Consider the following 23,806-nt stretch of genomic DNA (forward strand, 5'->3'; position numbering starts at 1 on the left):
GCTGCACTAGAGCATGATGGGAGTTCTCAAAGCATTGTGGGTAGTGACATGGCTGCCGGAGGTGGACGTGTGTAAAGACGTATGATTAGCCGCTACAGCTTTGTCGTGTCAAAATACTTTCATTTCGTCGGTGAAGTTTAGAGTAAACCAGTCGGCAGGATGGCGTCCACGGCTGCGGGGAAACAGCGGATACCAAAAGTGGCGAAGGTAAGAAAAGGTTTTGTAAGAAGAGAACGATGAGCTACTTCGGCTAGCAGCATCGTGCTAAAAGAGCGCTAACTTTTGCGGAAATCTCTTGGAGCAAAATTGCGGTTGTATTTTCCCTTTAAAGTATTTGTAATGTGCTTTAATATCTAGGTCGTGCCAGAATCTTCTTCTAACTCTTGCTTTATAAATTAAAGTCCTTGTCCCAGTCAAGTTCTTATGTAAATAAGAACTTGTCTTTTCTGCGTGATTTATGAGAGCAAACTTCTTTTCTGATGGAAATTATTACATTTTAATATTACTTTTATTGATTCCCAATGTCTGGCAACGTAGGGATGATCTAACATAGTTTTCTAATTCCCGCAAGACTTAGACTTAATCAAATGTATTTTTTTGATGGCTTTTACTTTTTAAATTTTCTATTTTAAGGGTCATTGATGTGTCGTTCTGTAATTCTGTTTTGAGTAAAAAAATAAATTATGTATATATATATTTCGCAGCTAAATCTTCCATGAATCAGTTCAGTCCATGACTTGACTCAATAATGAATACAAACTAAATGACTAAAGAAATATAATTAGATCTTTAGTCCCTCAGAAATGTCTAGTTTATGTTGCTTCTGTCTGGAACTAAGTGACAAGCTGTTTCAGGTGAAGAACAAAGCTCCTGCAGAGATTCAGATTACTGCTGAGCAGCTGCTGAGGGAGGCCAAAGAAAGAGAGCTTGAACTGCTGCCGCCACCACCAAAACAGAAGATCACTGACAAAGAGGAGCTGAATGATTACAAACTGAGGAAGAGGAAGGTAAGGGCCACGTGTCTTCATACTCTCCAACATCATCACATGTCCAGTTTAAATCACAATATCTACAACTAAGAAGCCTGTTTGACCTGTTGCCAACCAATGTTCTCTTTCAGGCGTTTGAGGACAACATCAGAAAGAATCGAACTGTTATCAGCAACTGGATAAAATATGCGCAATGGGAAGAAAGTCTGGAGGAGGTCCAGAGGTATCGTCGCGAGTTAGGACTCTTGTTGCCAGAGTTCCTACAGGAACACGGACTCACTCATAGATCTTCCTCCTCTGGTTTCAGGTCTCGTTCTATTTACGAGCGAGCGCTGGACGTCGAGCATCGAAACGTGACACTGTGGCTGAAGTATGCAGAGATGGAGATGAAAAACCGCCAGATTAACCACGCACGCAACATCTGGGATCGAGCTATCACCATCCTCCCAAGAGCCAACCAGTTCTGGTACGACTGGCATTGTGTTGCTGAATCACGTGACTGAGCTCCGTCTGTTAGTGGTGATGTGAGGACGGATGAAACGCAGCTCGCTGCATGTTGCTACAGTGATCAGTGAGTGGACTACAACTGTCTAATGAACAATGGGTGTGTTTTATCTGTGAAGGTACAAGTACACATACATGGAGGAGATGTTGGGGAACCCAGCAGGTTGTCGGCAGGTGTTTGAGCGTTGGATGGAATGGGAGCCTGAGGAGCAAGCGTGGCATTCCTACATCAACTTTGAGCTGCGCTATAAGGAAGTGGACAAAGCTCGCACTATTTATGAGAGATATATCCTATTGTTGACAATGCTTATACCTGAGGAGGTGTCTGAGACAAACTCTAATTTAATCGAATGTTTCCAAATGAATTGCAGCATCAGTTACTATGGCGATGAATGATGAGCTCTCTGCTTTGCACTGCAGGCTTCTGTACCTCTACTTTGTTTTTCTGTCTCAACTCCTAACTGTTAATTCCTTAACTCTGCCATACTTGTGATGGTGCATCCTCCAGTTAAAAACTGGATCAAGTATGCTCGTTTCGAAGAGAGACATGGCTACATCGCTCATAGCAGGAAGGTGTATGAACGGGCAGTGGAGTTCTTCGGAGAGGATCACATTGAGGAGAACCTCTTTGTGGCATTTGCCAAGTTTGAGGAGACCCAGAAAGAGGTTTGAGCACAACAGAGATCCCGGCTGTACTCAAGACAGTGCTGTCCTGTCCTATTGGCACGAGCCTGAAACTGTCTTTAATATAGCCGGTCTGAAACATTTCTAAGAATGGAGGTCAGAACTGAGGAGAACTTCAATAATTGTCTTTTTCTCCACAGTTTGAACGTGCTCGCGTGATCTATAAATACTCTCTGGACAGAATCCCTAAACAGGAGGCACAGGAGCTGTTCAAGCACTACACCATGTTTGAGAAGAAGTTTGGAGACCGCAGGGGGATCGAGGACGTCATTGTCAGCAAGAGAAGGTTCCAGTACGAGGAGGAAGTGAAGGTAAACAATGACGAGCTTTCTCTGGGGAAGTCTGAAGCTTGTACAGCAACACCGACTGTCTTCTTGTCTATCCAGGCAAATCCACACAACTATGATGCTTGGTTCGACTACCTTCGTCTGGTGGAGAACGACGCCGACCCTGACACGGTCAGAGACGTTTATGAGCGAGCCATCGCCAACATCCCACCCATCCAGGAGAAGAGACATTGGAGACGATACATCTACCTGTGGATCAACTATGCTCTGTATGAAGAGCTGGAAGTCAAGGTCACACTTAGAACTTTAATCATTTCTAAAACAAATGTGAATAGCATTTTATTTCAACTTTCTGTAGTTTTATTTTTGTTTCTAAGCATATAAACCTCATTAATAATGTAATGGTCATGTAGAAAGGCCAGATCAGTAGCACCAGTCTGCATTTCTCCAAATGATGGAATGTATTTTTTTCTGAATATCACTAATGGAACATTTAAATGTCATGTATCAGGACCCGGAGAGAACACGGCAGGTGTACCAGGCCTGTCTGGACCTCATCCCCCACAAAAAGGTAACGTGGAATTGTTTCTCTAAACTAACAGTTCAATAAGATGACTGGAGTAGTGCCAAACTCTCCTGTGAAACTGCTCCTGGCATAAGAATGGTCGGCTAGATCCTCAGTTCTTTTTCCTTCAAATGTAACAATTGTGAATTCTGTTTCGTTTCAGTTCACTTTTGCCAAGATCTGGCTTCTTTATGCTCAGTTTGAGATTCGGCAGAAGAGCCTACAGGCAGCCAGGAAGACTATGGTCAGATTCCAAACTACCACATCACTTTTTGACACCGAGAATCAACTCTGAAATGTTGAAACTCCAGATTTTTGCTAAGAGCTTCTTCACTGGACAGGGAATGGCTATTGGCAAATGTCCGAAGAACAAACTACTGAAGGGCTACATCGAGCTGGAGCTGCAGCTACGAGAGTTTGATCGCTGCAGGAAGCTGTATGAGAAGTACCTGGAGTTCAGCCCAGAGAACTGCACCACGTGGATCAAGTTCGCCGAGTTGGAGACCATTTTGGGAGACTCGGAACGAGCCCGGGCCATCTTTGAGCTCGCCATCGGACAGCCGAGGCTGGACATGCCAGAGGTGTCAGAAATAATGATCTGTTATATAATATCAGAGTAGCTCATGCAGTAAAAGCAGTAAACCGTGGAACTAAAATCATGGTGCTCTTTGCTCTGGATTTTTCAGGTATTGTGGAAGTCCTACATCGACTTTGAGATCGAGCAGGAAGAGTATGAAAACACCAGGAATCTCTACAAAAGGCTGTTGCAGCGCACTCAACACGTCAAGGTGAAACTGTTAAATTAATGCAGAACTCAAGCAACTCTGAAAGACAACGTCTAGTTCTCTGCTGACTGCTTCCTGTCCCGCAGGTCTGGATCAGCTCTGCCAAGTTTGAACTGTCGGTGGAGGACCCAGAGCGGCTCCAGAGGTGCCGCCAGGTCTTTGAAGAAGCCAATAAGAGCCTGAGGAACTGCGAACAGAAGGAGGAGCGACTGCTGCTGCTCGAGTCCTGGCGAGACTTTGAGAGAGAGTTTGGCAGCGACGCCACGATAGAGCGTGTGAGAAAACTGCTGCCAGAGAAGGTGAAGAAGAGGAGAAAGCTGACAGCTGAAGACGGGGTAAGAGCAGTCCTGTTCTGTCAGACTACTACGGGATTTAAACCAATATTGGAACTTTGGCACCTCATGAAAGCTTAATGCACAAATTAAATCATGTAGAAATATAAAGCTATTCCAGAAGGATCACATTTAAAGTAAAATTTTGATGAATGTGGGTTTTTGTAAAGTTTACAGTCCAATATTTTTTTTAAAATTCTAATTTGAGTCTGTGGTTCTTCCAGTCTGATGCTGGTTGGGAGGAATACTACGACTACATTTTCCCCGAGGATGCAGCGAACCAACCCAACCGAAAGTTGCTGGCCATGGTGAAACTGTGGAAGAAGCAGCAGATAGAGGAAGATGCTCCTGAAACGGCTCCAGAGGAGGAAGAAACATCCACAGCTGCTGGCAAACAGGCAGCTTCCCCGGACACGGACACAAACGCAGCACAGGAACACAAACCTGAGATAACGTACGATGATCGGGACGATGAGGGCAGCAGCAGCAGCAGCAGCGAGAGCGACAGTCGTGGTGAAGATGGCGGAGAGAAGGAATCCAAACCGAGCGAGGACGTACAGAAAGACTAAACTTTTCAGTAAATGGCGTTTTTCTACAGACACAAATGGCAGCCAGCGTCTTTATTGTACGTTTCCTTTATCTGTGCCATTAAAACAATTAAAGGTTCATTTGAAATTTACAGGAAATCAAAGTGGATCCTTTTATCATTTGGGGAAATAAAAATGAACTGAATGTGCAGAAGTCAGTGGCTCTCTGAGATTACGGTAGAGATTATGTACAGTGTCTGACTCGGGGCGATCAGAGAGCCACCAACTGCTGTTATTCGATGTCCTCTGGTCTGACGGGGTGGGGCAGCGGGATGATCGACTTCTTCTCTGTGTCCCTGGACAACGCCTTCCTCATGTCTGAAACGGGATATACACACGCTCAGCTGTGCTGGTGCTATGGCGCCCCCTACTGCCCCCTTCGACTAATGCAGGGATCTTTCAATAAGGTGCAGCTCAGAATCCAAAACTTTGCTTCATATATTAATGAGCAGCACAGATGATTCATGTCTCAACTGAAATTCAAAACATTTGTAAATAAATTGACAAACTTGGGCTCACTAAACTCGTATGTACAACAAATTGTTGCCATTAACAACATTACCAACCATATTCCAGCCACCTAATCTGACTCACCATAGGCGTCTTCGTCTGGTTCTCCGTTGCTGGCTGAATAATACTCGATGACGGTCCTGTAGACGCTGTAGCCCAGACGTTTGTACATGTTGACCGCTACCTGATTGGACACTCGGACAAAGAGATCCACAAAGAATCCACCCTTCCTAAGGGACGAGGCAACATTCAGAATTTTTTGAACTCATCAGAGGAAGTGGGGGTGTTAATGGATGCCACACAGCAGATGTTACCCATGTTGGGAAGAAACTCCAACACAAGGAGTAAAACTATGAATGATTCTGAAAGATCTGGACCTAATTTACAATATGAAAATAAAGGTATTAATCTGCATTTGTTTCATTTAAAGAAAATCTTTCTTAAACAGTATGGAAAACATGGAACGCTAAATAATGACAGCACTTTATATATTGATATTTGTGCCAGTAAAGAAAGTATATTCTGCCAACCTCTCCGAGATTTCTTCCAACATTTCCATCAGTTTGGCAGCGAGTCCGAGTCGCCTGAACTCAGGGGCCACTGAGAGGGCAGTCACATGACCGTGCCACTCCTCACGAGCCACAGATCCCTCCGCCTTCCCCATGACTGCATAAAAACAGCATCAAAAATAAATGTCACTATCTAAAAGTAAATAAAACACTTCATGCTTAAAAGTCCCACAACTTAAGGCCTTTTCCATAAAACACAATGATTAAGAAAGGGTATCAAACATTAACGAAATGTATTAGAGCAGAACTTACTGTAGCCCATCAGTTCACCACCCGGAGCCTCGGCTACAATGAAGTACTCCGGCCAGTGGGCCAGGTACTGCAGGTAAAATGGGATGCCATACTGGAGGTCAAAGGTCAAAGGAAACTGCACATATCTCATATAACATATCTCAGCATTTATGTTAAAGTGCATCAGTTTTAAAACTGCATCTTATGGCTACATCACTACAAAGGATACAGTTTCTGTCAGAGGATCCAGGTTTCTGTTTGGAAAAAAGATAGAAAGCAACACTTTTCACTGTCCACATTACTTAAGAAAGATAAAGAACAATTGTGACATCAGAATTCTTTACTGTACAATAGTGAAGTAGATTATATTAGATTAGCCCTTATTCTAACAGCAATGTGACAGAAACGTGATATTACATACCAACAGTACATTTGTACAGTTAAACAGTACAGTTTAGTTAGTCACAGTTACTAGCATGGTAGCACACCTTTAAGCGTCTATATGCTACATACAGTGGTCTGTGGTTAGCATGCTAGTGCAGCTAAACACCATCTAAAACAAGCAAGTGAAAATTCGCAAAAACGGAAAATTGCACACGAAGAGTTATTGAATAAATGGGGAAAACCCCCACTCACATATTGTTGAACTTAAATAAATCATCACATGTAAACGGTCTCAATGTTGTCATCCTGGCGTGTTGCTGGGGATCCTTTCGCCTCACAGAGGAAACTCCATCAGTCCAACTGAAAAGCGTTGGCGCCCCCGTGTGGACAGGAGGACCGACACGCGTTAGACAAGTCACCAGCTTTGAGACTTTCGATTTCGCAGGGTCGTAAATGCCTTTTAGGTCCTAAAGACATATATTTACTCACCAAATCACCCTTAAAAGCTACAGTTTTTTATTGGTGGTTGTTGTGGAGGGGGGAACTCGTAGTGATGGTGTTATGGGAAATTATCTTCTATCACTAATGCGACATGAATATCATTATTATGATACAAGAAAAATAACGTGTAATTAAGGAATCAGGCCCAATTATGCTGCTGACTGTGTTTGTTTTTGATTGAGCATCTACCAAGCTGGCTTTCAATCCTCTGGGTTTTATTTTGATTCATGCAATTAAAGCTAAAGGTGTTGAATTTTGATTGTTAAATGGTTTTCCTGCAGTACAAATATGTTAAATATTCTTATTTGGGCTCAAATTTACTTCCTCCCACCTTCTCATGCATTGCCCCTGTGTTAGTCTTTCTTTACATCATGTTTGGCACAAATTTCAGGTGACATCATAGAGAGCATCGATGGCTTTTCTAACTATGATAAAGAAGAGAAATCCAATATGATGGAGAGAGAAATCCAATATGATCTAGCAGCAGTCGTCCGCATTCATGCCAACAATGGTCAACAAAAGTGCTGCCAGCTGCGTTTTGTAGCTCATTGACAGTAAACTATTTGTAATAAAGAAAAGATCTAATCTGCTTTTATGTCTTCCAGCCGCCGGACCCCAACGCTGAAATGTTGGATTACAAAATGGCTCCATAAGGTCCAGATTACTTCCTCTGTATGTCCCTCTTGTCAATTTCCCACAATTTCTACTTTCAATAAAGACACCAAATTTATTTTATGAATTGTGTTTATTTATTTGTAAAAGCATCGTGTTTGTTTGTTGTTTGAAAATTTTGAAGATCAGGTGCTCCCCTCTGCATCTCTATGCAGTCTTTCCTTTCACCTCCAGGCTTTGCTGGATCCAGTCAGAGAAACCAGAGTCCACGTCTGTGATCTCCAAACCTGAGATAACGTTCTGATATTTGGGCTCCTCCATGTTTCTGTCTGTAGGCGACACAAACTGAGCCTCTGAAGCTTGTCCTTGACCTACAAGGGACATTGTACATCACAAAAAAGGATCCTCATTATTCAAAGTTAATGTGGAATCTTAATCACATATTTATCCAATGGAGGACCTTTAAATGTCCAGGGTGGAAGAGTTTAAAAATTAATTAGAAACCCCTGACACGCTTGTTTAGTGCATAATTTAGTGCATAATTCAATCAAGAACGTCTGAAATATGGCCGTGAGCGTTTGAATGTTGGTTAGTTTAGGTTGATGCAGCCTCGATTCTCTCCTGCCGCCAAAGTTTACACACCAACATCAGCTCCCCACATGATGCAGTTTAAAAAAATATATATATATTAGAACAACTTTTGAAGGAAAAACCTGATCTTGTCCTGCAACAATTCACTGGAAAGTGCAGAACTCAGCCATGTCTCCAAAGTTGTTATAAAAGCGGAACCCGGCGTGGAGGGGCTGAGTGAATTCCATCTGGATCCTGTGGAGCAGCGTCATGGTTTGGGAGACGCTGTAGAAAGACAAAATTCCGGCGCTGTGATCCAGATACACCCCAATCCGGTTGGATCCAACCCCAGACACGGCATGTGGGACACTGTTGTGATAGAACGTGCACGTGCCTCTCTCACACAGCAGAGCCCATGAATGTTCATTTAAGCCAAATCCGCTTTCCTTGATGCATGCCCCTCGGAGAATGGAGCCGTACGACATCGCCACGTACACTCTGCCCTTCCTGGACACCTCCCAGTAGCAGCGTCCAGCCATCCTCTCTCTGCTCAGGACCTGGCAGCAGTACAGGAATCTCTTGAAGTGACTGTCGCATTGCTGAGCGTAGGACATATAGGTAGCTCTTCTGTTGTAGTCAGATAAAACGATCAAGGTGTGTGCCGAGTTCGGATCCAGGGTCAGGTTGCAGGAATACACCAGGAATTCTGCTCTGCTCTTGGGCTGGGGCATCGGTGCTGGCGAAAGCTCCGTCGTGATCGCCGTGGCCGTGTCTGCAGTGTTGGACCAGTCCTCACCCAGAATTCTTTGTAGCTTCTGTTGGACCTTTGACAAACCATCTGTCAAGTCCTCAAAGCACTTCAGAGGGCAGATTTTAGTGTTGGGTGAATCTGCATGTTCTCCGGATCCTAGCAGCGATGGGTATATGCGGAGAAAATGGTTGTGGTCCTCTGTGAGGACGAGTTCCTTCAGCTCATCGTTCCTCTTCTTCAGCTCGGTGATTTCCAGCTGCAGCTTTTCCTGGAGCCCTCTGGCTTGGCTGACTTCGTTGTCCTGCATGATTCTGACCTGCCGCCTCCCATCAGAGCATCTTTGGTCCAGAATTCCGAGCAGATTGGTGAAGAATCTGTCGATATCTTCCACCGCTTTCTCAGCGGAGAGATTTACTGCCTCCACCTCCGCCTCGAGGACCTGGAAGTCTTTCTCTCGCTCCTGAAGTCTCTGCTGAATGTTCTCCTGGACCTCTATCAGTTTTTTCTGCCTTTCGGTTCTCTCCGCCGCCGCTGAAACAGTGTCGTGGCCTCTGTGCTCTTCCACCGGACAAATATAACAGATCAGCTGCTGGTCGGTGCGGCAGAACATCCTCATCACCTCGTTATGATGAGAGCAGATGTTCTCCTGCAGCGTCTTGGACGGCTCCACCAGCTTGTGTTTTTGAAAGGTGGCTGATTGGTAATGAGGCTGGAGGTGCTTTCCACAGTAAGACACCAGGCAAACCAGGCAGGACTTGATGGCTTTCAGCTTCACCCCAGTGCAGACGTCACAGGCCACATCGGTCTCTCCAGCGTAGCTCCCATCGGGAGCCTGGCATCCCAGCTGTTTCAGCTGCTCCACCACAACCGCCAGCATGGTGTTTTTCAGCAGCGTAGGCCTCGGTGTGAAGGCAGACCTGCACTGAGGGCAGCTGTGGATTACCTTCTCCTCCCAGTAACACTTGATGCAGCCCATGCAGTAGCTGTGTCCGCAGGGGATCGTCACCGGATCCTCCAGTAGGTTCAGACAGATGGAACAAGAGAAACTCTCCTGGTCCAGCTCGACGGCTTTCTGTGCCATTTTAGCTCTGTGGTGCAGCGAGCGACTTAGTTTCACTTCTGCGAAAACAGTGCAGGAAGCAGGAGGAGCCATTGCCTCTGACCTATTCCTGGAAGAGGAGGGTCCTATTTTTGTTTTTACAAACACGAATCCAGATATCTGAGACGTCGTCACAACAACCAATAAACACCCATGGGGGGAAAAATCATAATGAGTAATTAGATAAAATTACAATAAAGAATGAAATAGTCTATCGAATAAAGCGGGCGTCTACTGTCTGCGCCTCATCTATGGCGCCTTTTACCGTTTTTAACTTTTTTTATTTATTAATTTCCTTGTCACGATCCCACCTCAAACCGGCTGCGATGCTCTCAAGCCGACAGACTTGGTCCTCGGTCCGATCTTCTGTGTTTGCGGCAGGTTTCCTTCCATGGCGCAGCTCCGGACGCGCCGCCTCAGCGCGTCCTCCCGTCGGAGCCCTTCCCCGCCCCAGGACCGTCCAGGGAACCTTGGCCAGGACGTCCTGCCAGGGCTTTCTGGACCGATCCTCGATGAGTCGTCGGTCTGTTGTGCTGGACCAGAGATGGATCAGTTGATCCAACAGCTGATCACCTGTCGCAGTGATCCAGGTTGCTCCACTGGACGTTGGATCTGTTTATAATGAAACGTCTGATTTTGCACACTTATTTATCTTCATTTCTGAGTGAGAGCTGGTCTAAGTATTGAAGGTGTTGATCTCCACATTGAGACGTCCCCATGATGGCCAGCTGGTCCTGTTTGAACCTTGTCTCCAGGTCTCCTTGTGTCCTTAAAGGACTCTGCAGGACAGCAACATCACTCCTGTCCTGCAGAGACAAAAACCCTCCTTGAAGTTCTCCAGTCTTGCACAGTCCTCCAGGAATTAGTGATTCAAACCGTTAGATCCTTTAAAAACATTTTTTTTAAACTTTCATTTTCCTTTTGTGTTTGTGAGTCCTTTCTGTGAGATGTGCTGTATAAATAAACATTATTATTATTATTACTATTAGTAGTAGTAGTAGTAGTAGTAGTAGCGTTTAAGAATGTGAAAAATACAAACCAGAATTTGTAATTTTGTAAGGTTTGAATAGGAATTATTTATAATTCTTGACTTGACCAGTTGCATTTGGACAAATACCTTCAAAATCATAACATTTGCTCAACCCAGAGTTTAATTCAGTTTAGTTCTTACTTTAGTGTCTCTCCTGAACAATAAAACAAGCATAAAGCATAAAACTTATTCTTTAGATCACTGAACATTAGATTAAACTGATTTAGAGGAAAATGCATTTTTAGTAACCACATTTATCAACTACACTATGATCATTAACATCTTTGCGCCAAAAATCTTCAGACATTAAATGAAAACACACTTAATTTTGTCATTTTATTTGATTACCTGTGGCATTCCTGTCATTTATCACCACTTACAGCTGAAGCTGTGAATTACAACCATTTTCTCTGATATTTAGAAAAGAGATAAACGGGAATCTTTTATTCGTTAAATCCGTTCAGAACTGATTGTACCAAGTTTTATGATTTTAATGAATGTTTTTTTTGTTTGTTTGTTTGAAAAGAGCCTCAGATTTCAGTTAGAAACAAAAAAACCTGTCAACTGGAAACCTGCAAATCTCCCAACACACCCAGTTTCAGGTGCTAAACAAAGCCCCCCCAAGGGCTCAGGTAAACCGACACAGGTGATGCTCTGGAGGAGGAGGTCAGGTGGGCGTAGCCATGTAAAGGTATGAAGTCTGCAGCTGTCAGCAGTTTCCAGTGGTGAGCTGCATCTCCACAGGTGAACTTCACGATGACGAGCGTCCAGCTCTGGAGGCTCCTTGGCTTCATGGCGATCACCTCCACCAGGAGCATCACACACAGGTAATCACACCTCAATCATCCTCACGCTGTTATGAGTTGATTATGTTGTGGACAACCAATATTTGGTCTTCACAAACAGTTTAACATTCAGATCTTTAGGTTCCATTTTGTCTTTTCAGCCACAACCATCAGCCCTGTTACCTGCTGCTGGCCCCCACATCCCTCCACCCTGGCGCCCACACATCCATATCAGTCACCATCCTGAGCTCCTCACCCCACCTCGTATCTGCTGACATTATTCATGGAGACCAGAAGGTGGCCATGAACTCCACCACCATCAAAGGAGGTCAATGCTTCTCAACGTCATGAGCCAAACACAAATACAACATTTAACTATTTGAAACTAAATGATGTTGTTTTATAGGCTCAACCCAACTGTTGACTCTGCCACCAGTGAGTAAACCAACACAACCAACACCTATGATCAGAAATAATCATATGTATCCAGATCTTCCTGAACAGAATGTTGTCCATTGTAGATCCAGCAGAGTGAGTTCAGCCACAGTATTCCTTACTACCTGAACGTCAGAGGTTACGTCAACAATGTTGAGGTTTTCTCCAACAAGACGGAGCTGCACTTCGACCCCAAATGCGTCTCCACCTTCATTCAGATGGACAAACCCAGCTATTGTCCAGGACAGGCGGTCAGGATCAGAGTGGTGTCCATTAAACTTGATGGGAAACCCAACAATGGCTCCGTGGACATCGCAGTCAGAGTGAGTGGTAAACCAACATGCACAAGTAGGCTCCAACATCCTGTCAGACGAGTTTCGATTTAACTTGAGAAGTTCTGCTGACGTGTGTCAGGATCCGAGAGGAAATTTGCTCAGACAGTGGTTGGATGTGGAAGGCGTCCACGGAGTCGTGTCCAAAGAGTTTCAGCTGTCTGAAAACCCACCTGTGGGTCCGTGGAGCATTGCTGCCAACGTCGCAGTGAGTGTGTCGCACATTTGAGAGCCGAGTCTCCAATTATGGCCAGTACAAACGAGCATTCATCTACAAAGAGCTTTTTTCCCCAGGGTGTTTGGACTGAGAAGCATTTCACAGTGGCTAAATATGGTGGGTTCCCTTGGAACTGACCTTTGACCTTTGATCACAGATAACTACAGATAACTAACCTTTCCTTCATCGTGTGATTACAGTTTTGCCAGAGTTCAACGTTAAAATAGAAGTGCCAAAACGGGTTCACCGCAACGATGTTCTGAAGGGCTCTGTTCACGCAAAGTCAGAACTCATTTTTGTTTTTATTAAATCTTCTTTACTTTTATGTGATGGTGATAATATTATGGTCTGGGCAGGTACCTGTACGGTGAAGCTGTCCGTGGACACGTGAACGTGACCTTCATCTACCATCTTCATGGTCGCGAGGATGCCTTTTACGAGCACATGCAGGTACCGGTGTTTAATCTGTGGTAGGCAAACAGAAGCAGACTGATGATCACAACAGTCTGAAATTAAGGGTTTTTTAGATTGACGGAATGGCCGACTTCATGTTTGACATTCCGGCGCACCGGCACATGGAAAAAAGCCACCTGGGAATGGCGTTTTACGATGGATACACAGACGATGAGGCTGTGATTGTCGTGGTGCACGTGACAGAACACCTTACAGGTAACACATCCAACATCTGTGTATGTTGTCTGTTTCACCATCAGGTCATTAAACATCCCATAATCAGACAAACCATGATCTTCTTCTCATCTTTCAGGCTTCACGTGCAACAGTGTCACAACAGTGTCCGTTGCAAAATTCAGATATGAAATTTGCTTTGAGAGTTACACCAAGATATTAAGACCAGCTCTGAACTTTGTTGCCACGGTGAGCACAATGTTAATCTTTGTCATGTCATTGTACAAATTTAGCAGTGACATTGTGGTATTAAACATCTGTAAATCAAATCCTTTCTCTCATGATTTGTGATTCACTTTCCAATCAAGAGATACTTTAACAACTAATCTTCAGTTTGGAATATAATATTATCCTATCATGGACAAGAAAATGGATAAGAGAGTGTCATCTGCATAGACAGATTACATTTTGCACATTTTCACCTGTTTTCTCTACTTTTGTAGCTGAAAATATCTACATTTGACAACAAGCAGTTGTCATTGGAGGATCAACAGAAGTCTGTTCGTGTGTCAGTGATGCAAAAAATACAAAATCCCTGGAATTGGAAGGTGGATGAGATGGTGGAACTGGGTGCTCACACATTGAACTCATCAGTTCTCCCTTCTCCTATTGAGGCAGAAGAAATGGAGTTTCCCATCTCCGCTGATGGACTTATATACCTGCATATTCCGATCAAAAACAACACCGAAATGCTCACAATTGATGTAAGATTACTTTTTAAAATCACATCAGTCTCTTTAGGCAACTAATTGTAGAAGAGTGTATAATTGGACCACCTGCATTTACCTCCGGAAACATGGTCAGTCACACACATGTTCCTTCTGTGTTCAGGCTTATTTTGAGGACAGTCACAACAGCCTGCAGCTCTACAGGACCTACTCCTCCCCCAGTCACTCATATTTGCAGATTCAGAAGCCTCCCACACCTGTGCAGGTAACCCAGAGAGACTCCTAGGAGACCAAAGAGCCCTTTTATGATAGCCCTGTTCTCTATCAGGTAGGCTCACCTGTCACCTTGCACATCGAAAGCAACTTTCCAGTGTCGGAGATTCACTACTTGGTGAGTAACACAGTGGCACTCTGAAATCATTCTCTCATTTAAATAAAAGGAATAAATCTTTTATTTGTGTATCCTTTCATCCCAAAATAATCAATGTTAAAGCCTAATATGTGGGAAAAGGGCCAACTTTGTGTGTTCTGTGTGAAGGTCAAGGCCAAAGGTCAGGTGGTTTCTGCTGGGACAAGTACTGCGAATGTATCTCTGGTCCCAGAATTCAGCTGGGCTCCGCTGGCCTGTATCCTCGTCTACTGCGTCCATCCAAGTGGGGAAATTGTCAATGACGTGATGCAGCTGCCCATCACTCAAACCTTTAACAAGGTGAAAGGTACATTTTTCACCACCGACCTGAGATCAGCTGTTGATAGATCGTCTGCTCCATGACCGGCAGGTGTCTTTGAGCTGGAGCGACACTGAGGTGGAGCCTGGAGAAGACGTGGCACTGAGGGTCACCGCGGCGGAGCCTGCCTCTCTAGTTGCGGTACTGGTGGTTGACAAGGCAACAAAGAGGGAGGGTTCACACCACAACATCAACAAAGATAGTGTGAGTCGTTGTTTGCTGACCTAAGCTAACACTAATAGCGTTGTCGCAATGAACATGTTATGTTGAAAAATTAGCCGAAGCTCTTCTTCAAACATTTCCACACTTGCCAATAAGAGTTCCCAGCTAGCTAGCAGTCCAGCTAACTGCCTCGCCTGCTGCAGCAGGCTGTGATACCAGTTTGACACAGCAGGGGTTTGGATCCTCAATTTAGCCCAAAACATACTTTAATTCCACAAACAAGGTCTAAAAACACAGCTGGGTCATCAAAGGAGGGTGCCACCAAAGAGAGACGACATTCAGAGGCATGAAATGATTCCGAACAAACCAGCAGAAGGTCCCCTTTGGATGCATGAATCAACTGAGATGTTCCCGCTGCTCTCCTAGGCTGAGGAGGATGATCAGCAGCATCGTTTACAGGGTGGAGTGTCATTGTCCCACAAGCTTCTTCAGGCTCCTCTGGGTTTTATTTTTAAGAGTAATTTTCCTTTTACGCCCAGGTTTTCCTGACAAAACGTCCCCAACAGGTTTGTGTGAAACCCAGTCTGCATCCCAGTATCAAGCCATTGTGAATGTGGCGGGCTTGTATTTCAGCTGGGTCACAGAGGTTTTCAACAATAATGCTTTACCGCTCTGTTCAGCTTCAACAACAGATGCTGCCATAACGCTGGTGTTGGTTTCACAGGTACTTCAGGAGATGGCGCACTATGGGCTGCCATCACTCGAGGCTTATTTCGGTTTCAGAATGGGTGATCCGTACTCTGTGTTCAAGGTGGGTTCTGGGTTCTGTGTTCAAGGTGGGTTCTGCAGAAACATCCTTTCGATTGGTTGTTTGTCTGAACCCGCTGAAATCGTCTACTGTGTTGTGAAACCTGTGCAGATTTGTGACCTGGTGGTCCTCACTGATGCCACTTTGCACGCACAAAATCATCGCCCGAATCCCGAAGTGTTGCGTAAGTCTTAAGGATGAACTTTCAAATGTTTCAGTGTGATCCAGCAGTATTAAAGATGAACCTTCTCGTCCTCTGAGCAGCAGAGGATGGACGAGTTCACAAGGAGGAAGGAAACGGTATGGAGGAAGATGAGAACATCTGGGGACACGTTCAGGAGACGTGGATCTGGACGGATGTCAACACAGGGTGCAGCCTCCATGATCAAAACCTTAGAAAAGCCTGTCAGCTGTGGTCATATTGCTCCTGTAATGAAGAACATACATTTTGGGGGTTGTTTTTGCAGTGATTCGGTTTCCTCAGCCATCCAGGCGATTGTTCCAGACAGATTGACCACGTGGGTCGCCACTGCCTTCGTTATGTCTGAGAACCTCGGTTTGGGATTTGGGGAGGCGCCTGTGGAGGTATTTAATCCTGCTCTAGATGAGCTTTTCGTCTATTCTTCTACCTGCTGAGGTGGTTTCCTCCTGCTTTTTCTGCAGCTCACAGCCTTCAAGGATTTCTTCCTGTCCTTGAATCTTCCTGCCTCCGTTATCCGAGGAGAGGAGCTGCTGCTGGGGGTGGTTCTGTTCAACTACCTTCCACATGACGTTGAGGTTAGTCTAATAGTCACACTGCTTCTTTTAATCGGCACAACGACTGAACTTTAGCCTCTGCATCTGCAACAAGAGCAGTAAAACTAGAAATCCTCCCTCCCCCTCTTAATTTGATATTTAGTTACAACAATCAGCTTTTGTGTCCCTCTCTACCATCTTTGTGCAGAAAAACCTGCATCTCAGGTGATGCGGGTGGATTTTCACTGCCTTTGTTGTCAGGTCACAGTGATTGTTGCGGAGAGTGACGCGTTCCACTTCGTCTTCCCGGACCGCGACGGCCTCACCGCGCCCATTGTTAACCGTGTGTTTGTGGAGAGTCAAGGCGGGGCATCCGTCCACATTCCCATCAGACCGCTGGTCCTTGGAGAGATTCCCATCTCTGTGAAAGCCATGACGCCGACAGCGTCCGACTCTGTCCGCAGGACAGTGACCGTCAAGGTGCCTTTGGAATTACCAGACACAGTTGTGAAAAAGTGAATAATTCAGTTCAAAGAAGTGTTGAAAGGTGTTGTAAATGGCCAATATTGCTGGAGGAAATCTCATCTCTCAGTTTGGTTTGCACCAGGAGTGAAAATATTTTGGAACCGAAGCACGAAATAAAAAGGGAAATTTGATGTTTGCAGCTCTCTGACAGGCATCTGTGTTGGGTTTGTGCAGGCTGAAGGACTGGAGCAGTTCTTCTCCACCTCCCTCTTGTTGGAGGTGTCCTCCTCACAGCCCAGCCTTTCCAGACACGTGACCTTCAACTTTCCGGCTGACTTTGTGATGGGCAGTGACAGGGTGTCAGTGACGGTCGTGGGTACGTTCACAGTGAGAAAGAACCAGATCCACTGAGATCTTCTGTCCTCTTGGGTCTGTTGGACTCCAGCGGCTTTCAGCATGTCTCAGTCATTACTGTTGCCGTCGGCAACACTGACGTTCTGCTGGTAAGTTTAAGTCTAAGTTTAAGTTTAAATCAAATAAATTGTGGTCTGATTTGTCCCAAAGGCGACATTCTCGGTCCATCCATCAATGGCCTGGAGGATCTGATCCGGATGCCTCACGGCTGCGGGGAACAGAACATGATCAACTTTGCCCCGAACGTCTACGTGCTGCAGTACCTGAACGCCACAGGGACGGCGGATGCCGAGACCACAGCCAGAGCCATCGCGTACATGACCTCAGGTCCTTCTCCTGTGCAGATGATTTTTTCCGATGCGTTGTCCACATCCGATGACGCATGCGTTCCTCACCAGGTTATGAACGAGAGCTGACCTATCAGAGGGCCGATGGCTCCTTCAGCGCCTTCGGCAACAGCGACGCAGCTGGAAGCACCTGGTGCGTCTCACACGGTTGCACCTGTGGAAAAACACCTGCGAAACACTGACCAAGGGTCTCTGCAGGCTGTCGGCCTTTGTGCTGCGCTGCTTCCTGCAGGCGCGGCCATTCATAAGCATCGAAGCCAACGTGCTGGAGACGGTGGCAGCCTGGTTGATCTTCCAGCAGGGAGTCGATGGCAGATTTGAAGAGCATGGCAGAGTAATCCACACAGAGCTACAAGGAGGCCTGGACGGTCCCGTTTCCCTCACAGCCTATGTCTTCATCGCTCTGATGGAGGACCAGAACATCAGCGTGAGGAACACTTCATCTTTATTCATGGGCTGTATCTTTACAACATTTACAACGTCTTTACCACACAGGAGAGCTTCAGATAAATCAAATAAAGCCTCCAGCATTTAACCACAGAGAGAAGTTTCATCTGGAAGCTGTTGGACCTCACAAACCCGTTTCCTGTTCTCACCTGTCAGGGTCAGTATGGTGCTCAGGTGACTGAAGCTCTCATGTTCCTGGAGACCCGTCTGGCACTGGGCATCACCAGCAACTACAGCCTCAGCCTGGTCGCCTACGCTCTGGCTCTGGCCGGCAGCTCCAGCGCCGAGACCGCACTGCAGGACCTGATCGGACGAGCTGAGCTGAAAGGTAATTATGGGCTGTCCATTCCAGATTAGTGGCTCTACTTTCCCCAGTCATCGGGATGTGCTGTTACATTTAAAGAAGTAATTCCCAACACGAGGTCAATTCTCTCCGGTTTTGTGTGGATGCAGATGGCGTTCCCACGTGGTCTTCCCCCAATGCAGGCGCGTCGTCGTCGTGGCAACCTCGCTCTGCAGACATCGAGATGACGGCCTACGTATTGCTGACCCAACACAAACTTGGTCTGATCGCGGAAGGCGTGAAACTCATGAAGTGGCTCAGCCAGCAGCGCAACGACAGGGGGGGCTTCAGGGGCACTCAGGTGAGACACGGAAACCCGGAACACAGACGCAGACCTTCCCTGGAAGAAGAGCAATCGTGGGATTTAAAAAAGAAATGTAAAGATGGCAACTGGGGTTACCATGGCAATCCTCTGACTTTCTGTTGGTTAGGACACGGTGGTGGCGCTGCAGGCACTGGCCACGTGGGCAGCACTGAGCCAGTCACATGACATCGACCTCACCGTGAGGGTGGACACGGATGAGGCCGCCGCTGTCGCCGTCTTCTACATCGACCACAACAACTACCTGCTTCATCAGAGTCGGCAGGTCAGACCAGCTGCATGCCCCCAAACGAGGCCATTTATCTCAAATTAGCTTCATTCTCTTTTAGATCGAAGCGGAGGAGGGGCTCCACCTCCAGGTGACTGCAGAGGGGCGGGGCCTCGCTCTCTTTCAGGTAGGACAGAAGAACTTTCAATTGCGCCGCCTAGTGGTCAATATTCACGTCATCGTATCTGCATAATCACTGTGGTGACAAGAGATTACATGACCATTTAATTCAAATTACATTTTGATTGTCATTCTTGTTTAGAAATATGCTTATATGTATGGTTTTTACTCTCATTATTTTGGTTTTATTCCCTGTTTTCAGCAAAATTAAGAATTTAATTCTTGTTTGCACATTGTGAATATGTACATATTTGATAGCATTGTGGCTTTTTTCTTATTTATCCTGCCAGCTGAACGTCTTTTACAACGTGTGGAGCCATGGGCTAATGAGGAAACGGCGAGACACACATGAAGCCGAGGCCTTCCATCTGAATGTGAAGCTGTTTGACTTGGACTCACATGCTGCTCACCTGTTCATCTGCTCCAGGTTTGATCTCTGCTATACTGTGGCGCCACCTCAGGACACCTGACATGAGCTAAACTGCTGATGTTTTGGCTCAGGTGGCAGGTTGAGGATATTCTGTGTTTCATTCTGCCGGGTTCTGCTGGTACTTGTGAAGAAGCTGAAGACATTTTCTAATTAATGTTTAACTTAAGCGGTGTAGCGTTGTCCTGGTAACCACCTGACTGACATTATTTGGAGTCTCAAGTGGGTGATATTTCTGCTTGTTCTCTCGCCTCGGCAGTCTGGTCAAGGGTCTGTCTCTGAATGCTACTGGGATGGCCCTCATGGAGGTCGGACTGCTGAGCGGCTTTGTCTTGTCCCCAGACGGAATTCAAATCAACGACATTGTTAAAAAAGTGGAGACAATGCCAGGGAAAGTCATCGTGTACCTGGACTCTGTAAGCTTGTGGATTTGTGGTCTGTCTGTCTGTCTGAGTGAGTGAACAACCGAGAACAGCGCGAGATGCGTGTTTCCAGGTAACGACTGAGGAGATGTGCCTGACCCTCCCCCTGATCATCGAGAACAAGGTTGCCAGAGTCCAGGAAGCCAGCGTGATCATATATGATTATTATGAAACATGTAAGGAAACATTAATTCTTTTCAGATATCAGATATCAAAAATGGCCTCAAACGCTGGATAGATTGACATTTCCTTAAGAGTTTCAACTTTACCAAAGTATTTTATGTTAAAGCTTGAGTGGCAAGCTGATCTTTGACCCTGTCTGACAGCTCGGAGGACAACGCAGACGTACAACTCAGACTGGAGGAAGGAGCTGACCTCCAGTGACCTCTGCAGTGAACTGGAGGACGACTGCACTGGAAGCATCTTTGATGACGCGGCGACGCTGAGCAGACACGGCATCCTGCTCAGCTGTTTATGGCCCGCTCTGTTCCTCGTCTTCTTCAACTGCTAGATACATTTCAGAAGTGTAAACTAGAAAAAAAAATTCACTTTGTTGGTCGAAAAGAATCAACTGATGAATCAAGATGAAAATCAATGGATTGATAGATATAGATCATGATTTTAAACTGGCACAGCTACCAGGAGGAATTCATCCACAAATTACAAATGAACAGCCTGATTAATACACAGCAGAACTGAAGCCTCTTAATTGTTACTATAAAAAGAGTTTTCAGTGTTCTGCTTTGATTCTGATCAGTTTTACCTGACACTAGAATGTTGAATAAATATATTGAAATTGAACATTTTACTTGGTATAATCTGTTTTTCATGGTGTTTCCTTAGTTTAAAAGAAACTATATCTATTTATTTTATTTCTTTATTCATTCATCTCCCCCCCATCCCGAACAACAGCCACCAGGACCTTTTCTTAGTCAGAATTGTTGTGTCGGCATTAATCTTCTGTGCGTATGACAATTATCCGAACGCATCAAGTTAATGGATTAAAATCAAACAGGGTGTTTATGAGCAAACCTTCAATATTGTGATTTACTCTCCCCATGTTTAGCGCATGCAGCAACAATTAATGAAATGTATTCAATGACTTGTCGTAAAGGGAAATCTGGTGTCATACCAGAGTTGGCCACCAGGGGGCATTTGGAGCTACAGCCCTGCACAACATACACATTATATGATTTTGTGTTGGAAAATGTGATGTATTTCAGTACTGATCTGAGACCCTGCCACAGTCCACAGCAATTCTGCTGACTGAGTCCACAAAGCAACCGACTAGAGGACAGAACCTGAGTTGCTCTGCAGCAGGCGGGCCCAGAGCGCACCAGTGAACACCTGTGTGTTACAGGTTCAGCAGAATCCCCATCAGTTCATGCTGCTGCAGAGACGAGGTCAGAGGTCAAGCTGCCCGCCTGATGTTTGCTGAGAAGTTAGGTGGAAGTTTCCTGTTCCTTGTGTGACTGTGTCAGCCTGGGCCTGAGAACCAACTCTTGTTTTCCCTGTGAGAATGGAGATGGTTCAGATGATTTGGGCCAAATCAAATGTGAAAGATCAAAGCTGCAGCAGTTCACTCATCGTTCAGCCGTGACAGAATGTCAGAATGTTTCATCCTTGCGGATTCGTCTCCAAACACGAGCCACACAGTCAACACATGTCCTGCAGACTCATGCTGGTGGACATCAAAGGACGCAGGAATGTCACGATTACACAATGTTGGCCACAGAGGCAGAACCTTTGGAACCTCTGGTACATGAGTCAGAACCTGTAGCTGCTGTCATCTGGGTTTGATCAGCTGAAGCTTGTTTCTCTTGGACCTGAATCTGACAACACGCTCACAGCTGCTGAGGACTTCCCACAGTTCCAACTGGGAAGAGTTTGATTTTATATAGATTTTTATGTCAGTAGAGAAGAGGAGGTTCTCCTCTTGTGTCAATGTTTCCAGGTGTTTAGAACCCTCCCAGAACTGCAGAACAACGTTTTCAGGAGTCGGCTCAATAATTTCACATGTTTAATGACCTACAAGATCACCCGTGTTGGTGTGTGATGATTATTAGTACACACAAACAGGCTACAATAAAGTCGTCGTTGACCTCGACTGACACTCCTGCTGACATTTAACCTTTTCACCTTCAAGTAGGTTGTCCCTAATGTCATCCCCTACTTCACCAGCAGGTGGCAGACTTGCTTAGTGCAACGAGAAAGGCCCCCCAAACCTTCCTCCAAGCTTTCCAACAACTTTCCATGACAAAAGGCAACAAGGGGAAACTTTTTATGGAGGTTTGAGTGAGCGCCTGGCTGCCACTGTTAATGGGAGTCAGATGGACCTGGAGCTCCGGCTAATGCTAATGAGGGAAATATAGAATCAGTGTTTTATCTCACTTTCTGCCATGAAGGTGTTTTTGTCCTCAGAGGAAAAGACTCGACTCACTCTGATTTGATGATGTGAAAGTAGAGATGGTCACCAGTTTCAGTCAAAACGATGGAGAGTCTGTCCCCCTGGTAACCATCTTTGCTTGTTAAAATCAACGTCAAAGGTGTTTGTGTGAGCTCCGTGTTTAGGGTGGATCCGTGTCTGAAGTGGCTCCTTTCTTCTCCCATTTGTGTCTCAGCGCTAAATTCCAGCAGCCAGCAGCGATGATGTCATCTGAGCAGATGAGCGCCGGTCGACGGTCAGAGGTGTCGGCGGTTTCGGGAGACCTGGATCGGACCGACACCGATGAGTCTCCGGCTGCAACTGGCCTCCGTTTGTTTTTGTGGGGCCAAGCTGGAGAGGAAAAAGCGTCTCTGATCCTGAAACCAAAGCTGTGTGTTGTTTGTCGGAGCGTTTGGGTCATAGCATCATCGTTGTTGGTTGGTGGTTTTCAGGAGCCAAAACAAATGTGATTCCTGCTTGTTGAGGTCAGGATGGTGGAGAAGGTTCTGGAGAAGTGCTCTGCTGGTGGGTCTGCTCTGTCCCTCTGAAGTTCAGGCTGAATCTTATAATAACCAGCTGACGCTGCAGAGAATCACCTGATGGAAACTTGGGCTCGAATCTGAGGTTTACGGCCACATTTCAGACTCTCTGCTTGGTTTCTGGGGGTTGTTCTTCTCCCGTTACATCCAATCAAGCTTGATCAGGTTTCAGCTCAGCTTGGAGGTGCTGCTGGAGCACCTCCATCTCCCCAAAACAGGCAGCAAATACACAAGAAAACGCTTGAGATTTAGATTGTTCTAATCTTTGATGGATGTGAAGAGTTGTGAGATTGTGATCTCTGAGTGACATCAAAGGGTTTCTGAGGAGACCGCATCACGCTGATGATCTGCTGCGATGCTTCACATCGGCCAGAGAAGATGAAGATGCTCAACTCCTAGTAAAACACAACAGGCTGCGATTTATTAGCTGTTCTGGCAGCAGTCGAGGGACTCTGGGACAGTTCCCCACCATCAGACACTGGAAGTCTGTCTGGACCCAGCAGGCTGCTGGAACTTCCTGTCTTGGGTCCAGAAGAGGCAGGTTTGAAGACGTTTTGGAGCTTTGCTTTCAGACGTTCTCAAGTCTTTCATTTGCATCATTACTGATCTGTTATTCTTGTCAAGATACGTTTAAACCTGAAACTGAAAAGGTTTGATCTGATTATTTTTAGAGCCATTGCACAGCAGGTAATTAATCAGAGACTTGATGGTTCTTGATGA

The 23,806-nt window shown here is 45.6% G+C and overlaps 4 protein-coding genes across 4 annotated transcripts; 2 read left to right on the forward strand and 2 right to left on the reverse strand.

Annotated features, from left to right (window-relative positions):
- The first annotated feature begins 10 nt into the window (after nucleotides 1-10).
- On the forward strand, nucleotides 11-4,822 carry crnkl1 (crooked neck pre-mRNA splicing factor 1). The gene is made up of 14 exons (XM_003971426.3): nucleotides 11-207; nucleotides 855-1,007; nucleotides 1,121-1,212; nucleotides 1,297-1,455; nucleotides 1,613-1,779; nucleotides 1,981-2,159; nucleotides 2,318-2,488; nucleotides 2,564-2,755; nucleotides 2,976-3,035; nucleotides 3,193-3,273; nucleotides 3,371-3,610; nucleotides 3,716-3,817; nucleotides 3,901-4,149; nucleotides 4,371-4,822. The coding sequence occupies exons 1-14, from the start codon at nucleotides 160-162 to the stop codon at nucleotides 4,713-4,715; spliced, it is 2,238 nt and encodes a 745-aa protein (XP_003971475.2). The 5' UTR covers nucleotides 11-159; the 3' UTR covers nucleotides 4,716-4,822.
- Nucleotides 4,751-6,822, reverse strand: naa20 (N-alpha-acetyltransferase 20, NatB catalytic subunit). Its single transcript, XM_003971396.3, has 6 exons — nucleotides 6,680-6,822; nucleotides 6,273-6,297; nucleotides 6,065-6,155; nucleotides 5,774-5,909; nucleotides 5,328-5,473; nucleotides 4,751-5,051 (listed from the first exon to the last, which is right to left on the reverse strand). The coding sequence occupies exons 1-6, from the start codon at nucleotides 6,730-6,732 to the stop codon at nucleotides 4,966-4,968; spliced, it is 537 nt and encodes a 178-aa protein (XP_003971445.1). The 5' UTR covers nucleotides 6,733-6,822; the 3' UTR covers nucleotides 4,751-4,965.
- An 832-nt stretch (nucleotides 6,823-7,654) lies between these two features.
- On the reverse strand, nucleotides 7,655-10,010 carry LOC101079386 (tripartite motif-containing protein 16-like). The gene is made up of 2 exons (XM_003971425.3): nucleotides 8,254-10,010; nucleotides 7,655-7,911 (listed from the first exon to the last, which is right to left on the reverse strand). Exon 1 carries the CDS (start codon nucleotides 9,940-9,942, stop codon nucleotides 8,275-8,277), a length of 1,668 nt encoding a protein of 555 aa, XP_003971474.2. The 5' UTR covers nucleotides 9,943-10,010; the 3' UTR covers nucleotides 7,655-7,911; nucleotides 8,254-8,274.
- Nucleotides 10,011-10,077: 67 nt separating this feature from the next.
- On the forward strand, nucleotides 10,078-20,923 carry cd109 (CD109 molecule). Its single transcript, XM_029849541.1, has 33 exons — nucleotides 10,078-11,817; nucleotides 11,937-12,103; nucleotides 12,182-12,210; nucleotides 12,297-12,533; nucleotides 12,625-12,750; nucleotides 12,837-12,876; nucleotides 12,960-13,041; nucleotides 13,116-13,209; nucleotides 13,287-13,428; nucleotides 13,526-13,635; nucleotides 13,890-14,150; nucleotides 14,278-14,379; nucleotides 14,443-14,505; nucleotides 14,653-14,823; nucleotides 14,894-15,046; nucleotides 15,729-15,815; nucleotides 15,924-15,996; nucleotides 16,077-16,182; nucleotides 16,280-16,397; nucleotides 16,476-16,589; nucleotides 16,809-17,027; nucleotides 17,247-17,388; nucleotides 17,577-17,753; nucleotides 17,825-17,906; nucleotides 17,972-18,200; nucleotides 18,377-18,548; nucleotides 18,674-18,864; nucleotides 18,995-19,150; nucleotides 19,215-19,280; nucleotides 19,564-19,700; nucleotides 19,960-20,116; nucleotides 20,196-20,298; nucleotides 20,449-20,923. The coding sequence occupies exons 1-33, from the start codon at nucleotides 11,747-11,749 to the stop codon at nucleotides 20,631-20,633; spliced, it is 4,362 nt and encodes a 1,453-aa protein (XP_029705401.1). The 5' UTR covers nucleotides 10,078-11,746; the 3' UTR covers nucleotides 20,634-20,923.
- Nucleotides 20,924-23,806: the final 2,883 nt, after the last annotated feature.

This window comes from Takifugu rubripes, chromosome 16, assembly GCF_901000725.2.
Source record: "Takifugu rubripes chromosome 16, fTakRub1.2, whole genome shotgun sequence".
NCBI classification, from domain to species: Eukaryota; Metazoa; Chordata; class Actinopteri; order Tetraodontiformes; family Tetraodontidae; genus Takifugu; species Takifugu rubripes.

Coding starts and splice junctions, on each gene's coding strand:
- crnkl1 (XM_003971426.3), top strand. CDS start 160: ATGGCGTCCACGGCTGCGGGGAAACAGCGGATACCAAAAGTGGCGAAG. Junction 2,160..2,317: donor TTGAGGAGACCCAGAAAGAG/GTTTGAGCACAA, acceptor TTTTCTCCACAG/TTTGAACGTGCTCGCGTGAT. Junction 3,036..3,192: donor ACCTCATCCCCCACAAAAAG/GTAACGTGGAAT, acceptor GTTTCGTTTCAG/TTCACTTTTGCCAAGATCTG.
- naa20 (XM_003971396.3), bottom strand. CDS start 6,732: ATGACAACATTGAGACCGTTTACATGTGATGATTTATTTAAGTTCAAC. Junction 6,156..6,272: donor TGGATCCTCTGACAGAAACT/GTATCCTTTGTA, acceptor TTTGACCTCCAG/TATGGCATCCCATTTTACCT. Junction 5,052..5,327: donor ACCAGACGAAGACGCCTATG/GTGAGTCAGATT, acceptor ATCCCGTTTCAG/ACATGAGGAAGGCGTTGTCC.
- LOC101079386 (XM_003971425.3), bottom strand. CDS start 9,942: ATGGCACAGAAAGCCGTCGAGCTGGACCAGGAGAGTTTCTCTTGTTCC.
- cd109 (XM_029849541.1), top strand. CDS start 11,747: ATGACGAGCGTCCAGCTCTGGAGGCTCCTTGGCTTCATGGCGATCACC. Junction 12,751..12,836: donor GCATTGCTGCCAACGTCGCA/GTGAGTGTGTCG, acceptor TTTTTTCCCCAG/GGTGTTTGGACTGAGAAGCA. Junction 19,701..19,959: donor CACCTGTTCATCTGCTCCAG/GTTTGATCTCTG, acceptor TCGCCTCGGCAG/TCTGGTCAAGGGTCTGTCTC.